At 44.4% G+C, this 17420-nt stretch overlaps 1 protein-coding gene across 1 annotated transcript; it reads left to right on the plus strand.

The window, feature by feature from the left end:
• Positions 1–600: 600 nt before the first annotated feature.
• Positions 601–15270, plus strand: ABRAXAS2 (abraxas 2, BRISC complex subunit). Its single transcript, XM_039731424.1, has 9 exons — positions 601–729; positions 1839–1929; positions 4830–4866; positions 6049–6115; positions 6524–6714; positions 7275–7394; positions 8072–8156; positions 9696–9810; positions 13031–15270. The coding sequence occupies exons 1-9, from the start codon at positions 658–660 to the stop codon at positions 13498–13500; spliced, it is 1248 nt and encodes a 415-aa protein (XP_039587358.1). The 5' UTR covers positions 601–657; the 3' UTR covers positions 13501–15270.
• The last annotated feature ends 2150 nt before the right edge of the window (positions 15271–17420 follow it).

The following is a 17420-nucleotide window of genomic DNA, read 5'->3' on the forward strand; positions in this document are numbered from 1 at the left end:
TGTTCCTCAGGATCAGACAGACACTGAGGGGCTGGAGCGTGTGCAGGGCAGGGAACGGAGCTGGGGAAGGCTCTGGAGCCCCAGGAGGGGCTGAGGGAGCTGGGAAGGGGCTGGAGAATTCCTGAGGAGCTGGGAAGGGGCTGAGCCTGGAGCAAAGGAGGCTCAGGGGCCCTTGTGGCTCTGCACAGCTCCTGCCAGGAGGGGACAGCCGGGGGGTCGGGCTGTGCTCCAGGGAACAGGGACAGGAGCAGAGGGAACGGCCCCAGGCTGGGCCAGGGCAGCTCAGGGTGGGCACAGCAGGAATGTCTTCACAGAAGAGGTTGTTAAAGGTTGGAAAGGGTGAGGAGTCCCCACACCTGGACGAGGAGTCCTCACCCCTGGAGGTGTCCAAGGAACCACTGGACGTGTCACTCAGTGCTCTGGGCTGGGTGACCGGTTGGTGATCGGTCACAGGCTGGGCTCGGTGGGCTCGGTGGGCTCGGGGCTCTGTTCCAAACTCAGTGGTCCCACTGCTCCCACGGTCTCCCACCCTTCCCATGCGGGTACCCCACTTCCCCCTCAGGACTACACTCCCCATGACGCCCCGCGGCGCCGCCGGAAGCGGGCGTGCGTCCGGCGCGCGTGCGCCGTGGCGGCGGCGGCGGCGGTGTGTCCGTCATGGCGGCGTCCATCTCCGGCTACACCTTCAGCTCCGTGTGCTACTGCAGCGCCAACAGCAGCGCCGACCACGTACGTGCTCCCCGCCGCCGCCGCGGGCCCGCGGGGCTCCCTCGCGCTGCACCCCGCCCGGCGGCTGCGCTGCGGAGCTCCCAGGCCGCGCCGCCGCCGGTGGGGCCCGGCCGCGGGTCACAGCGGGCGGGGGCGGCCCCAGACGGACACAGCGGGGCGGGATGCGGGGTGTCCGGGCGGGATGTGGGGTGTCCGGCGTGTGGGGTGCCCCGGATGCTCCGCGGGGTACCGGGGATATGGGCTGCCCGGTTTGGTCCTTCCCGGGTAGGCTGTGGGGTGCCCGGGGTGCTTCTCCCGCAGTGTGGGGACCGCAGGATGCTCCCCCCGGGATGTGGGGTGTCTGGGTGGGGTGCGGGGTGTGGGGTCCGGGGGATGCTGCTCCCGGGATGTGGGGAACCAGGGGTGCTCTCTGTGGGATATCCGGGGTGCTCCCCGCGGGGTGGGGCTCCCGCAGGACGCGGGCTGTGGGAGGAAAGCGCTCCTGCAGGAGCTCCGTGAGCGGTTTTCCCGCAGCTGTGACCCAGCACGGGCGCAGTGCAGAGCCGGGGTGTTCCCGAAGCGCTGGGCTTTGTTGGCACCTTTTTAGCCTGAGCTTGCTCTTTTCCTCTGCGCCTTGTGCCAAAACCTCCCGATTGCAGCTCAGTCTCCTTCTTCATTTTGAGTAGGGATGGGGAATAAATTAATGTGCCTTAAAACTGCCTTGCTTTTAAATTGCCCTCTGGGCTTTGCAATCCCTGGCGTTGGTCGTGGTCCAGCCCAGTCTCCACACTAAAACGTGTGTAAGTCCCTGCAGGTTTGAACTCCTCTTTGAACTCCTTCCCCCCTTGTATGTGGGGCTGAGCTGTCCCTTTTGAGATGTGTTTGCCCTGTGTGGGTTGTGTGTAGAACGTTCCTTCTGGACAGCCCATCCCTGTGGTGTTGTAAAAGGATGCTGGCAAAGCAGGAAAGCAGCTTTGGTAAAACCTCAGGGCAGTTTCTGCCCACTGCAGCTCAGATGTGTCTTTCAAACTTCATCTTTGTTTCGGTTTGAAGCTAAGAAAGTTACAGTAAATGACTGCATATAGTGGATTTTTCCCCCTATTTTGAATATTTTTGTTTTGAAATTGCAGGAAGGGTTTCTGCTGGGAGAGGTGAGACAAGAAGAGACTTTCAGCATTAGTGATTCTCAGATCAGCAACACTGAATTTCTGCAGGTGATAGGTAAGTGATGTAACTCTGAGCTGCTCTGAAGCAGGCCCTGCTCAGGTTTCATGTTTTCAGGAGGTTTCATTAGGAATTGTTCCTGGTGTGATTCAATCTCAGGGCCTGTCAGACTTTCAGGATCCTGTTTGCATCAGTGTCTGTGTGTTTGTGGTTGAGAGGTGAAGAAAGGAAACAAATCTCTGCAAGTTGCAGGGGATTCATGCACCTCCTTTTATGGAGGGAAGATTATTTATTGAAGATATTTTCTGCATTCCGTGATGGAAAAATCCCTGTGGGGAATTGATTCAGTTGCCTTAGTACAGCATGTGCTCCAAATAAAATGAATTCATAGTTTGATTTAGTGGTACTGAAAGGGCAGATTTTCAGTTCAGGTGTGGATGGATGGCTGGGAGTTGGTGACATCAAAAACTGTCACAGCAGGACTGGACAGGGAATGTTTGTCAGATAATTTGTCGATAAGCACAAGTTCTGTACAGCTGATGTGTTGTGAAAACTGAGCAAAGATCAGAGATCTGGTTGTTAGGTGTTGGTTGAAGGAGATTTTTAGACATGAGTGAGAAGCTGCTGCATGTTTGGTTTATAGAAAATAGGAAAGCCCTGAAAGAAACTGCCTTTGTGTTTCTGGATGTATAACCAGCTGTTAAAATCCTGAAATACCTGTCTTTGTGACTGTGGTCCCAGATAACAAAGCAGGGTGTGCATCAAGCTCAGTGGAAACACAAACAGCTCTGGACTGACTCTCAGATGTCACTCTGGCACAAACAGTGATCTGTGAACCTGTTACATCCCAAGGGTTTCCCACCTTGCAGTGGTGATGGCTCTGTGCTCTGGGCTCCAGCAGGTTCAGCATTTCCTGTCCTGGTTATTCCCTAGAGAACAGGGGTGGCAAATTGACTGGGAAGTGTCAGAGCTAAATTACAGAAGATCAAGGCATAGCATTTGTTGTGTTTGCATATGATCACTGTCAGTGTTGCTGGTGGCTCTGTGTGCTCAGACAGAACTGGCAGGGCCAGTCTGTTTTAGGTTTTTAGATTAGACCTTGCTCTTCAGTGGTCACTGATCTTGGTTGTTGGTGGCAGTGATGTCAGCACCTGCAGCCTTGGCCTGGTTTCCTAAACCAAGTGTTTGTGGTGTTAAAAATTGCTCCTTTTTTAAATCACCCCTTTGTCACATTATTGGTTACAGTGACTGTGTGACAATGGGAATCACCCACTCCTGAAGACCTGCTGGATATTTTTGTATTTTCCATTTTTACTTCAATATTTATTCATCAAAATTAACTCTTTTTGGCAAGAGTTAATGCCAGTTCAGCTCATGAGATTGACAGTTTTGTGGCACTGTTGTCACAGATGACTTTTCACTTATTTTGTGTCTCCTTAGTGTGTGTACATAGTGTGCACATAGATACACATATATAAAAATAAGTCAGTGTAAGCCTTAAATTTGAAATGTTGGCTGCTTCATGGGGTCTGAGCAGGAGGCTTCTTGTTTCCTGTTTCTCAAAACACAAGGTCTGTGTAGCAACATTATCACCCAAGAACCAAGAATGTTGTTGCAGTCAATGGATTTGCTGGAAGGAATTGCTCTAAGCTGGAGTAATTGTACTTACAGGCTTTGTTAGCAGATTGTTTCCACAGATGCCTGCATGATGGTGTGAAAGTATTAGAGTTGATACAATTTTCTATCAAGTGAAGGAGTCAGTGACTCTAACAGCAGCACCCTGAAGATTCTTGCCAGTGAGAATGCAGTTTGTCAGGCAGTGTGCCTGGGGTGGGTGCTCAGGGCCTTGCTTTGATAACACCAAATGTGCTGAGATGTGGATGGTGCTGGCTGCTGCTCTTGGGGGCTGGGATCCATCCTGGTGCCTCTGCTGGATGGCAGCCCCGAGCAGCAGGTGGTGAATCCCTGCAGGGAGGCAGAGCTGAGCAAAGCTCCTGCTCAGCTCCAGTGGGGCTCTGCTGCTGCAGCTGGAAATGTTTGTGCTGTGTGGCCACACAATCCCAGGGGGTTTGGGTTGGCAGGGATCTTCAGCCCCATCCTGTTCCACCCCCTGCCACGGGCAGGGACACCTTCCACTAGACCAGGCTGCTCCAAGCTCCTAAAAAATACGTCATGCTTGGTGTTGGAAAGGCAATGTAAGATTGGATTTTTACTCTTTTCTCACTCTCCTCTGAGTTGCTGGCAGAGGAGAGTGAGAAAAGAGTAAAAATCTTATTTTTTGTGATAAATGCGAAGATTCTTATTTAATCAACAAAGGATGCTTTGTTGATTAAATAAGAATCTTAGCATTTATCACAACCTTTTCGATGAAAAAACACTGCCCTGACTTTTTAATATTTCATATAACAGAATTATAAAGTGCAGCTAAATGATTTGGAATTGCTTTTAACCCCTTTTCTCATTAGAGATTCTGTTTGCTTTGCCTCTTTAAGCACTACAATGTATAATATTTCAGTGATTCCCTTCCCCATCCCTTTTTTATTTCTTGCTGCTGTAAGAAACAATGTATATGGATGCAAATACGCTGTTGTGGAAAGGTATAGGAAAAAAGAAAACAGAAATCAGAAATGCCTTTGTGAGGAGTTTGTAACTATCAAATGGTATCAAAAGTGTGTATTTGAGGCTCAGATAAATGTCTGTGCATCTGAGCAAGTGTATGCCTTGCTTATTGAAATATTTTTCTATGTAAAAGGTCAAATTCTGAAGTGAAGGCAGTTTTCTGTGCATGGTGCTGTGTCATCAAGTGTTGAGGCAGTAAGGGCAGTGTGTGGTCTGACACAAATGTTTCTTGCTCAGTAGCTCTGATGTGGAAGGTTCATGCAAGATATGCCAGTGTAATTTCTCTTTGCAGAGAGCAGTTGGACATATGTCACTTTTTTCTTTGTTTGTTGTTGCAGAAATCCATAACCATGAGCCTTGTTCAAAACTCTTTAGGTAAGCTTCTTTTCTTGTCTTGCTGTGGTGGCTGCAGAATATAAAAATGTGGAGCTCCCTGCAATATATTAGCATTTCAAATGTCCCTAGCAGTGTTTGCTCATCTGATGGTTTTACAGAAACACACACAAGTGGCACCACCATGACAATCAAAGCAGGAGTTCACAGCTGTAGTGTAGCTTGGCAGGGGTTTATTTCTCTACCTCTTTGGATTTCTGTCTAGCTGGTGGAGGTAGGGCAGCACTCAGGTCAGCTCATATTGCTCTGATGATGAGGATGAATGTCAAAATCAATTTAAATTGTTGTAGTCTGGGCTGGCTCTGCCTGGGCCTGGTGGGTCACAGCTTCCCCTGTGTGCCCTAACCCTGGTAACCTGCTGGGTTAACAAGTTGGTTTGTGCTTAGTGGTGCCAACCTGCACCAGTTAATAATTATTGTAACATTTCCAGCTTTCTAGTTATTTTTGCCTTCTGATCTTCTGAACTCCATAATTTAAATTAAATATGGGGATAATATATTCTATTTAACAGCTTCCATCTATTTGCATGTAGATTTTCTCTATGGTGTTCACTTGTTACACAGTGATGGCTTCTAAAGCACTGTCTAGAATTCCTTTTGAGAAGGAATTCCCAATTAATCTCCTCTCATCTTGAGAGGTTTCCAGCCAATTAAGAAGACACAGTAGCTTAGACATCATGATTGACATTGGTTGCATTAAAGAGAAAAGCTGCAGTCAGTCACTTGCTGGCTGATAATTACAGAGGGTACTCTTAACCCAGTGATTTAAATGCTGCAGACTCCACACATGGAGATAAAGCACAGACAGAGAAAGAATTGGATGTCCAGCAGGATTATAAATAAATACTGCAAATATGAATTGAAAAAAATATGCATATATAACATAGTGCTCAAGAAATTTATTTGGAATTGCATTTAAAATGGCCCTGCTTTCATTTCTTCTGGGCTGGTAGCTTCTGATTATCAAAGCAGGGTTTTACAGAATGCTGGTCAAAATAAAATTGCACAGTGCATTTCTGTGGTAAAAGTAAGGTTCTGGAAGTTGCTTTACATTGTCTAGAATGCCATCTACTTGTAGAACACTCAAAGTATAAATTATTTACTTTATGTATAATATGTGTGTATAAACTGTGTACTGACCTTTCGCTCTCTCTTTTTGTTCAAGCTTTTATGACTATGCAGGCAAAGTTAATGAGGAGAGTTTGGACAGGATTCTCAAAGACAGAAGAAAAGTAAGTTTTCTATCTTTTCCTCCTCTTATAGGCATTAGAAAGAGTGGGTTTGGAAAACAAATGAAAAAAACAAAAAAGTACTAACTAGAATAAATCCTTTCCTTCACAAATCTCATGGTTTGTTTTGATCCAGGGCTTATCCTGTACAGAAGTTGTTGGATTTGTGGTGCTTAGATTAAACTGGGAGCAATGCCTAATTTCCCTGAAGAAATGCAAAGGTCTCCAAAAGTGTAGGGCTCTATTGACCATCTCCAACTCAAATCTTGAGGAATTCAGTTTGTCTCGTTGTCCTAAACTTGTGGGTAATGCTGATATTGATACCACAATATCAGCCCCTTTGTCCTCAGAAGGTAAATCTGTGTCTCTCAGGTAACACTGTGGGTTTTTCCTGATGTACTTTGATTACAGAACGTTATTGGATGGTACAGATTCAGGAGAAACACCCAGCAGCAGATGTCATACAGAGAGCACATCATCCATAAACAGCTGACACACATCCTTGGAGTGCCTGACCTCGTCTTCCTTCTCTTCAGCTTCATTTCCACTGCAAATAACTCCACACATGCTTTAGAATATGTGCTTTTTAGACCAAACAGAAGGTAAGCAAACTCTGCCAATGAACCTGTCCTGAGACTTTGTTCTGCTTTTTACTGCTATTCTTTCAACTATTGAGGAATTTGTACAATTGCACTTAAAGAAAGCTTTTGTTTGTCCAATGATGTCTTGGGGTGCTTATTAATGATGACAGGTTTGAGGTTTTGTTGTTGTTGTGGTTTGGTTTTTTTTGTACAAATAATCTATAAATTAATATTAGGATGAAAAAAAATTCTTTTCAATCTCTAAATCATCAGACCAAAAAAAATCTATTTTAAGAGACATCAGATGTCACTACCATGTTTCTTCTAGTGGATCTGAATGTATCTCTGATAGTTTGCACATTATAAAGGTTCTTGGAGGTGTAGCTCTGTATTAAGGGTTTTTGATCCTGCATTTATTTTGAACACAACTTATAATATTCAGCTACTTTTATAACAAACCTGATGCAGAAGCTTTAAAATTAGATTAGTTCTGATCATCAGAGGGATGGGGATAGTATCAAGGCTTTTGTAAAGAATCTTTTTAAAATGAATTAAAAAACTTTTCTGTACTTTCTCTGCAGGTATAATCAAAGGGTGTCACTTACTATTCCTAATCTAGGCAACACTAGTCAGCAGGAATACAAAGCTTCTTCAGTGCCAAATACTTCTCAGAATTATGCCAAAGTTATTAAGGAACACGGGTAAGGACTTTTCCTTTTTAAATGAAGTATCCTCAAGCTCTGCTCTCTGTACCTCACAGAGAATACCACAAATGTACATGTTGAGCAGCAAAGAAACAGTTCTGGAGGGGAGTGGTCAGTTCCCAGTGTGCTTTTTTCCTGGTTAGAATTGGATCTTTTAGAAGAGCCAAGGGAACTCGGTGCACTTTTCAGAAAAGCAGAGTTGGTGTGGCCAGTCCATGCTGGGACCCTTGTGGCTGGAAGATTCTGACTTTATTTCCACCTACCACCCACCTCCCCAAGGAATTCTGTGTGCACTTGAACTCTGCCTCAGAAGCATTGAATTCTTGATGTTTTTTTTAAGTATTTTCAATTAAATGCCATAAATTCAAAGTAGCTTTTCTGGCTGTTAACAATGAAATTGTACAAGCCTAAAGATTCTGGCACAAGTTTAATCTCATTCAAATGAGACTTTATTGTTCCAGAAGGAGTTTTGGTATTGAATATGCTGCTGTCCAGATTTTTGTTTATGACAGTATGGTACATTTTTAGCAATATACTGTTGCTAAAATAGCATATTTAGCAACAAGATACATTTTAAAAATACAGTGATAGACTGCTTAACAGGAATTCAAAGACAGCATGAGCTAGAAACCTGTGTTGTCTTTTCTCACTAATGATTTCGGCTTTCTTTTTAGTACTGATTTTTTTGACAAAGATGGAGTGATGAAGGACATCAGGGCTATCTATCAGGTTTATAATGCACTTCAGGAAAAAGTACAGGTAACATCCTTTACTCCATATTGGTCTGTGTGTATGTGGCATCTTTTATTCATCCTTTGATTAAAGCAGGAGTGGAGGAGATGGAGATTTTTAGAGCTCATAAGCAATTTTCATGAACTGTAGGAAAATAAGACTGACTTTAAAATTAAATGTTTCAGTTTCTATTTAATGTGAACATTTGCAGTGGCTTCTATGAAAATGGTTGGTACAAATAGCACAATTTTTTTTCTCTCTTGCAAGTAAAGGATTTAATAGACAGTGATTTATGGGAGGTGTTAGTAATTTTTAAGGGTTTGCAGTGAAGAGAAGCCCTGCTGAAGGCTGTAGGGATTTGCAGAGGTTTAAAAATGACTCCTGGCTCTGGGTATGGAGCATGAGCAGAGCACCATCTGTTAGTTAAAACTTGTGAACATTTTGTGTGGAGCATGAGTGAATCCTGCTCCAAATGTGCCAAAGCATCTGAAAATGCCTGGAGTGTCAGCTCTGCTCATTGTGAGCTTGTCAGTTCACAGCTTGTCCTGTGTGAAGAGCAGTGGAGCTGCGCTGCCCGGGGAGCTCACAGCTGCTAATTGTGCTGGAGTCACGGCTCGTTCCCAGGCTTTCCCTGTGCTTCTGCCCTGGGGGATTCTGTCTCTGCTCCAGCTCAGCTCTGCTGCCTGGCTCCTGAGCAGGGAACAAAGAGCAATCCCTCCAAGCATCCCCTGCACCTGCCTGCACAGGGGGAGCTGCTCTGTCTCACTGGGAATTTGCACCTTCCAACCTCCTTTGGTTCCAGGCAGCTTCAGGGAATAGGAAGGCTTCTCTTCAGAGCTGTGTCCATTAGCTAATGGCATTGTTCTGTGATGCTGTTCTTGCTAGGAGCACGGCTGTCCTCTGTGCTCCTGCTGTTGTTTCAGTTGCTGTCTGGGAAAATGGAACTGGCCTTCTTCAGCCTGGAGAAGAGGAGGCTGAGGGGAGACATTGTTGCTCTCTTCTCCCAAGAAACAAGCCACAGGAGGAGAGGAAACCAGTTCAAGTTGCACCAGGGGAGGTTTAGGATGGAAATTAGGAGCCATTTTTGTCCCTGAGAGGCTGTCAGGCATTGGAACAGGCTGTTCAGGACTGTGGTGGAATCAGCATCCCTGGAAGTGATCATGGCCAATATTTAATTCCATAGAATCACAGAATGCTTTGGGTGGGAAGGGACCTTAAAGCTCATCTCATTCCCTCCCTGGCATGGCAGGGACACCTTCCACTGTCCCAGGCTGCTCCAAGCCTCATCCATCCTGAGCACTTCCAGGGATGTTGGACACTAACCAACTGTGGATCTTACTGCAAATCTCCTGTCATGATGCATTATTTGGAAATGCTTTTCTTATAATGCAGCAACAGCCAGTAAAGAAAACAATATTGAGGTTGAGTATTTCTGCTGCAGTTAAATCCTGCTTTTAGTTTTGTGCTTTAATGGCTTCTTGTCTGGTAGTAGCTTTATTAATGTTGTCCTGAAACCATTTCCTACATTTTTGCCCAACCTTAGCATATCTTACATTTTTCTCCTAGGCAGTATGTATAGATGTAGAAAAAAGTGAACGTGTTGTTGAATCTTTTCAAGCTGATGTAAACAAGTTAAAAAGGCAAATCACACAAAAGAAGAATGAAAAAGAACAAGAAATAAGTAAGTTGCCTTTTATTTACCTTTTTTTTCAGAAGCAGATGCTGTGAGGAGAAATATTTTGTGGAATTAAAATAATTGTTGTATTGCTGATAACTCATGGGAAAAAGCCTCCTGTTAGGAAGGGCAAGATGGTGGGTTTGTGTTGAATGACACCTGAGCTGTGGAAGTGTGTATTGAAGGTGTTTCTGCTGGAATCATCCAGTGTTAGCAAGCTTAAAATATAGGAGAGACAACACTGTAAAGAAAGAAGGAGCAAGTCAGTTCTGGAAATAACACAGGAAAAGATCAGTTATAGGAAAAGAAAAGTGGGGGGAAAAAGCTAAATACTGGAGAGATTATTTTTGAAGTAATGTGCTGTGCTCCCAGGCCAGGAGCTATCCATGGTTTTATAAAGTTTTTATTCCCACTCCCATTTGCTGACTTAGTGGTAAAGATGTTTAGCACTGAAATAATATCACTTCTCAGTGTTGAAGTAAGTCTTTGTAGGTGTTGTTCATCTTATTTTGCTGCTCCATAATTTCCTGAGTCAGTGAGCCTTGCTGTGTGAGCACATTTGGCTGATTGCCACACTGTCCCTCCTTCCTAAAAACTGAGTGTGGCCTCCTCAGGAGACTTTGGTTAGCAGTAGATAAGTTTTGTGAAGCACTTGGCTCCTTCCAAAGAGGCATGGCTGATCTAATTGAATTTGGGAGTGCAAGGGAAGACTGAAGGTGGAGAGTAGGGGCAGAGAGCAGGCAGATGGGAAGATAAAAACCTAAATAATTCATAAGCAAATTAGGCATTTCAGCAAGCACTGCCTCTTTTTACTCATGTTTTGAAATGATAAGCAAATAATGAAATTTTGTCATTTTAGCTACGAGGTGTTTTTTATTATTTCTGTATCCTGTTACCTAAAGCAGTGTGTGGCAAAAAGATGGTTTAGGTGGGTGAGCACCCAAATTCTGCAATGGGCCTGCTGCTGCTGTGACTGGTATTTTAATTTTCTCCAGGCAGCAAGGTACTGTTGTCACATGAGCATTTTAGTCAGCACAAGTTCTTCTTTGAACCTCAAAGATAAGGTAACAGAGCCAAGATTAGCCCAGGACCATGTGAAAGGTGGAAGTAAATGAGTCACTGCTGTTTCCTGCTTGGCTGTGGATGAAGTAGGCAGGGAACTGCTACTATGGGGAAGCAGAGGTGGATATTTAGTGTGGCTGGAGCTGATCCCAGCACAGATGGGAAAAGCTGGGGGAGGAGGAGGAAGAGCAGTCAGTGCTCAACTCTGGGTACTACCAGGGAGATGAAAATGCTGGACTGAGAATTCATGCCAGAGCAGAGAATCATGTGAGAGGGCTGAAACAAGAAAACATGCAGCTTGGAGCTCTGCAGTATTTTTAGATGTGAGTAGTTAATTACTGAATCTGGCCTTCTGTTCCCTCACTTGCTCAATGCTGGGAGAATTTCCTTGGTTTTAGTGAGGAAAAGGGAAAGTTTGATTCCAGTTCCTGTGGGAGTGTTGTGTGAGAGCTTGGTGTTCCTACAAACCTTGGGTTAACAGGTTATGACTTCAGCACTCCATTAGAAAAGGCAGTTGAGACTTTAGCTGCCAGATCACTGAAATACTTCTGTACATGTAGCAGGATGTTCCAGGCTTTGCTGAGTGCTGTGCACTTCCCAGATGCCAGGAAATCTCCCACTGCAGTTCTGCTGTGCCCAGAAATGGAGTGCTGTTCTGGAGCCACTTGAGGGAATGTGCTCTTTTTATTCCCAAGAGACATCTCAGTGACTTGGTTAAAGGAACTCTCACCCTCCATGTGGGGTTTCTCCAGTAAACAGAGCTGATCCCATTGTGTCCCTCACCTTGCACATTCCAGTGTCAGTTCTGGCAGGTTTGATGGTTAATAACCCCTTAGGAACCAGTCAAAAACTTCAGTCTCTCCCAGTGCTCAACAAAACTTCCTGCCAGAAGTCCTTCCTTGTGTCTAATGTGCAGTACTCAAATTTACCTTTCTGCAGCAGCCTCTTAGGCACATTTAAGAATAAAATGCTTTCTTCAGTCTTGCCTACTAATCCCAGTTATCCCAGCCTTTCCTCGTCGGTCATGATTATTAGATCTCTGACGAGTCCTTGTGTTTTGTAGCATTTCTCCAGTTTTCAAACTGTGGTGTTCATAGTTACATATATTTTGGTTGTAGTTTTAACAACTACAGTGAAATGATACTTACATGTATCTCCACAGCTGAGCACACCTCATGCATATTGATTTGTAGTTTACATAAATCAAGTTTCTTTTCTGCAGAAGGGTGCAAGTATTCCTCATTTTGCAGCTTTGCAGCTCATTATTCCTGTGCACGTCTTCCTCAAATTATTTTCCAAATCAGCTCATTTAAGATGACTTTCACATTCCTGCTCTGACACCCTGCTACACTCCCAGCTATAATTCCATCATTTAGATTTTTAATGTGAGTGAAGTTATTAAAATAATAATTTGGGGGAAGAAGACATGGTGATTTCTTTGCAGATGCTATGACATTGTCCCCTAGCACAAGGGGCATTGAAAAGAAAGTACAAAGTGATATTTTTAAGATACAATATCAAATATCAATTATGAACGAAAACTGAAGTGAGTTTTACTGAATAAGACACAGATAGACACAGGCAGGTTGAGCCCTAACACAGGTGCTTTTTGATGTGAAAAGGAGCTGAAAAATACAGAGAAAAGATGAGATGGAAACAGCAACAGGCTGTGGAAACATCCTGTAGCTGTGTTTTTTGGGAGCTTAAACTGGAGGAAATGATCTGTACAGGATGACTGTGCACATGAAAGTGCAGCATGTTTGCACTTGGATAGTTTATTTACTTTCTGACTCATTTGGGTTTGAAATGGGATCACTGGGATAACTGAGCTGTGCTGATCCTGGTGAGGTTCAGGCTGCACTGCTAAATTTAGGGGAGTTTGTTGCGCTCAAAGAGAAGGGTGCAGTGTTAAGCAAGATTTGATGTGACAGTCAGGGGTAGTGTATCGATGACTCTGTAAGCCTAAAACCAGAGGTATGAAAGATGAGTAGAGCAGACTGAGAGGACAGGATCCAGTGCTGGAGTGGGAAAGCAGTGCCAGGGATGAGCATTTGATAACAAGCAGAAGGAAAGAAGAGAGAGGGCAGGCGAGGTGGTCACAGCTCGGATATGTGGAGCACATTGCCAAGAAAGCATTAAGTACCCCCTGTTCTTTGCTTTGTAGGAATGCAGCAGGCAATTTTAAGCAGGCAAATGCCAACAGATAACGTGGAACCCATGTTTGTTCCCCGAATGTCCTACACTGGCTTTGCTGTGGAAGGCTGCACACTTGAAGATTCCGACGTGTCCGATCCTCCCCCGCCGTACTCGGATTTCAACACAAGCACTCAAGACAGTTCTGGCAGCCCCGGGCTCCTGGAGAGCAGCAGCATCTTCATGCCTCGGCCTCAGGCAGTCGGTTCTTCCAGTTATGTTTCCACAACTGCAGGATTGAAATATTCTGGCAATGGAGCATCCATGCCATCTTCCCAAAGAGCGCTGCCTGACAATGTGGACGAATCAGAAGACAGTGATTATGAGAATTTGCTCGAACCCACAGAGTCCTCTGACAGTGAATACTCACAGACAAGGGAGTCACGACCTTCAGCACATCCCGATGGTGATTCCAGGAACACTCAAACTTCTCAGATTTGATAGGGGGGAAAACAGGAAAAATCCACGTGACACTGTTTTTTCATAATTGTTACCGAGAGATTTTGGGGATTTAACCCGGAGGAAATGAACTACACAGGATTACTGTGCACACGAAATGTAGAAGACTTGCACTAGATGGTTTATTCACCTTGTGATACATTTTGCAAGTTTTATAATGGAATCATTAGGATAATCAAGTTGTACTAATACGGATGAGGTTCATGGATGTACTGGTAAATTTAGGCAAAATGAAATTTATAGAGATCTTGTAGCTTTTGTTGCCATATTTTCTTTAAGACAATAAATTGGGATGTAGTAACTAAGCACAGTTAGTCTACAGATAATGTTCTCGAATCAAAACTTACCTCTTGCACTATCATGCCTTGAATTTTAATTTTTGAAAGGGAATAATAAATGTATCAGCCGCCTTCCGAATAGCTTTCTATGGTAAGCCAAATTGGCCTTTGCAAGCAAAGAAATTTTGATAATTCTGAGAAGCCTGATTGGAAAAGATGTGGTCAGCCTCCTTCTGTGGGCATGCCCTCATCAGAGGAGGGGTTTGGTTCGACCTTTTTTACAAACAGAATGTGTCTCACTTCAACTGATGGTTGCCTTTTTTTCTGTAAAGGATGTTGGGGGGGTGGGATGCCTGGTAAATCATCCAGATGAATGTCATAAATAGAATTATTCTGGTTTTGCTGGGTTTACAATGACTTTATGCCACACTAGCCTCATTTATTGTCTCATGTGTTCTTTTAGCATAAATATGAAGTGCACATACAGGAGTCAATGAGCGACAGAAGTAGTAAATTCCATCATGATTGGACTTTGGAGTCTGAAAATTGCAAACATCAGAGACTGCTACTTGCATTTTATTTGCATCTGAGTATTGGATTTACGCTTCTAGATGAGTTACTTTATGTGATAAATAGGGGATAGGGTAGGAGAAGATTGCTTGGAGAGTCCCCTGGGTTTATTACCTCTTTTCCTCTGGGTGAAACATGTAAATGATTATTTTAATTTGAATTACAGCTCTTGTCAGAAAATTGCCGTTTGGGATAAATGAAGTGTGGTATATTTAGAGAATTTCATGTTTGGATGCACTTACTTTTATTTAAATACTGCTTGTATGCTAACGTTGCCCAAAATATGTGAAATTGTGCCACTAAGAAGTTTGTATTATTGGACTTTATCCCTGATGTGTAAATGAGAAAATACACATTTTAAGATGAGGTTATCTGCAGCATTTATCACTTTCAGGTATCAATAGCCACTTCTTCCGTTTACACCCAGAACAGCAAAGCAGTTGCTGAAAAATTTTGAATATTTCAAATTTACCCACTGAAATTTTAGTCTTCTGGATCATATCCATAGGTAAAAGTCTGTTCATTACCCTCTCCTTACCTGTACTAAATTAAGCAAAATAACGTTGGGAAAAAAATGAGTTGTTAAAGTTAAATTTGCCACTCTTCTACCAAGTGGTTCCATCTTTACACATCAAGTGCTCTGGTTTTAATTATTTGACATTGTTCTCATTAGCCTTAACTGGATGGATTTTTGTCTTGGAGTGTTGCAATCCCTGGAACAGAGACCTTGCTGTGGAGTCACCACCTGTGAGCACCTGTGGCTCAGGTGTGGACGTGTCCGTGCTGGAATCAGAGCTGACAGGTTGGCAGCCACCCTCTTCATTTTTGTTCTGCACAGAAACCTGCAAAATGTACATCTCTGAGAAAGCAGTTCAATGTGACAATAAAATCTTATTTAATCCTACCCTAGATTTTAATGCTTGTCAGGTGCCACGCTGGTGGAGGAGCTCGCTGGGAAGCAGAAGTGCAGCTCAGAAGTGTTTTTGTTCAGGCTGGTCTGCCTGCGGGACTCAGGGGATGTGCCAGAGGGAGTATTCCATGCCTGACACATGTTTGTACAAGATCCTTGAATTCTGGGGTTATTTAACAAAAAAAGTTACGAGTTCTGCTTGGTTTTCCATGCACCGTGTAGGTGGGACAGGTGTGTCAATGTTCCCTCCAGCCAGTGCCTGCCTGCAGGTATTTTCATTCACCATAACTGCTGATTCATAAGGACCAAGAGTGTGGCTTTTTTTGTTTTTAATGTAGGTAATATTCTGGTAAAAATACTGCTTAGACTTTGCAGTGTTCTTGACAGTCGTGTTGAAAACAACAGTGGTGGGTTGAGATCTGTCAGGAGGCCACGGGGAGCAGCTTTAATCCCAAATTGTGGAGTTTCACACCTGTGCAACACCAGGGTTCCAGTGTGACTCCTGGATAGTCCCTGTTGTGATTCCCAGAGCTGTGTTCTGTCTAACAGGAGGGCAGCACTGAGGAAAAGCTACTGAAAATTGGCTTCTGCATCCTTCTGTTCCAGATCCTGGAGTTTTCCTGGTACAACAAAATATTTTCTGGTTGATTGTGAGAAACCTGGAACTGCTGTTTCCTTTGTTTCCAAATTTATTCCCCCTCTGACTGTTGACAGTAAGAAGAACAGGGATGCACCATATGGGAAGCCTCAATGAATTAGAACTATCACATATGCTTTCAAAAGGAAGCATCATCAAATATTTCTGAAATTAGCTTGGATTGACACTCTGGGAGTCTCCAAGTCCTGTCTTTGCTTATGGGGTGGAACATGTTGGCAGAAAGGCTTGTGAGCATTGTTAATTTTGGCATATTCATGACTGTGCAGGTTTGGAGTTCATGTCTCACATCTCTGGGGACATTTCACTGCCTCTGACATGTCCTGAGTTAAAATGTAAAGAGAATCTGTTGCTGTTTGTGTAGCATCAAGATAAGATAAGCAAACTGATAAAACTCCTGTTAAGTGGGAAGATGCTTCTGAGTGCACTGAGTGTAACTAGAATCAGTCTGAAACTTTGCTTTTTTTGCTGCTGCGAGGTTTATTTTAAGGGTTATTTCTGATAACAGGCTTGCTTTGCTTGGTTCCTCCATGGTTCTGCCTCTGAGCAGTCTGCAGATCAGCTAAAGAGGTGCTGGTTTCTGGCTTCCTTTGAGGTGAATCTTCCTCTGGCTTTCTGCTTTCTCTCCAGTATCTGTGGTTTCACACACACATTTCTCTGTCATGTTAGATTTGTGGGGTATTTGCATGTACCTTTATAGTGCTGCTTCTGTAGCTTACAGATTTGGGAAGAAAACAGAATTTAATTAGAGTTTCATTAGTGAACTGGTAAGCACTTGGGCACCTTCCAGTGCCTGAAGGGACTCCAGGAGAGCTGGAGAGGTGCTGGGGACAAGAGATGGAGGGACAGGACACAGGGAATGGCTTTAAGCTGAAGGAGGGGAGATTTAAGTGGGATATTGGGCAGGAATTGTTCCCTGTGAGGGTGGGCAGGCCCTGGCACAGGGTGCCCAGAGGAGCTGGGGCTGCCCCTGGATCCCTGGCAGTGCCCAAGGCCAGGCTGGACCCTGGGGCTGGGAGCACCTGGGACAGTGGGAGGTGTCCCTGCCATGGCTGGGGTGGCACTGGATGATCTTTAAGATTCCTTCCAGCCCAAACCGTTCTGGGATTCCATGAGCTGTCCCAGCCTGTGGTCAGGACAGTGACAGGAATATCCTGTGGCTCAAATTCCCATTTGTCCCCGTGGGGACTCCTGCAGAGCTCTCACCACTACACCTGTCACACCTCATGGAATCAAGAGCAAGAATGTTCAAACTGTTGACTCCTGGGTTTTCTTGCTCTTCACTCTTACCTGTAAATAACCTTCTGTTGTGTAGCAGCATCTTGGCTAAGTTCCTGAAAGAAGGAAGAAAGGAGATTCCTTTGCTGTGCTCAGAAAGCCCTGGATTCCCCTCTGGGAATGGTTGGTGTTATTCCCACTGCTGGGAGCAGAGAGCCTTCAAAGGCAGGAGAGCAGAAGTTCAGGAGACCTCACTCTACCAGAGCTCCAG

This window comes from Passer montanus, unplaced genomic scaffold (genome assembly GCF_014805655.1).
Source record: "Passer montanus isolate IOZ18808 unplaced genomic scaffold, ASM1480565v1 scaffold77, whole genome shotgun sequence".
Classification (NCBI taxonomy): Eukaryota; Metazoa; Chordata; class Aves; order Passeriformes; family Passeridae; genus Passer; species Passer montanus.

Excerpts from the sequence above, each read along its gene's own strand:
- ABRAXAS2 (XM_039731424.1), top strand. The coding sequence starts at position 658 with ATGGCGGCGTCCATCTCCGGCTACACCTTCAGCTCCGTGTGCTACTGC. Across the intron at positions 730-1,838 it reads CCAACAGCAGCGCCGACCAC|GAAGGGTTTCTGCTGGGAGA; the intron begins GTACGTGCTCCC and ends TTGAAATTGCAG. Across the intron at positions 8,157-9,695 it reads CACTTCAGGAAAAAGTACAG|GCAGTATGTATAGATGTAGA; the intron begins GTAACATCCTTT and ends TTTTTCTCCTAG.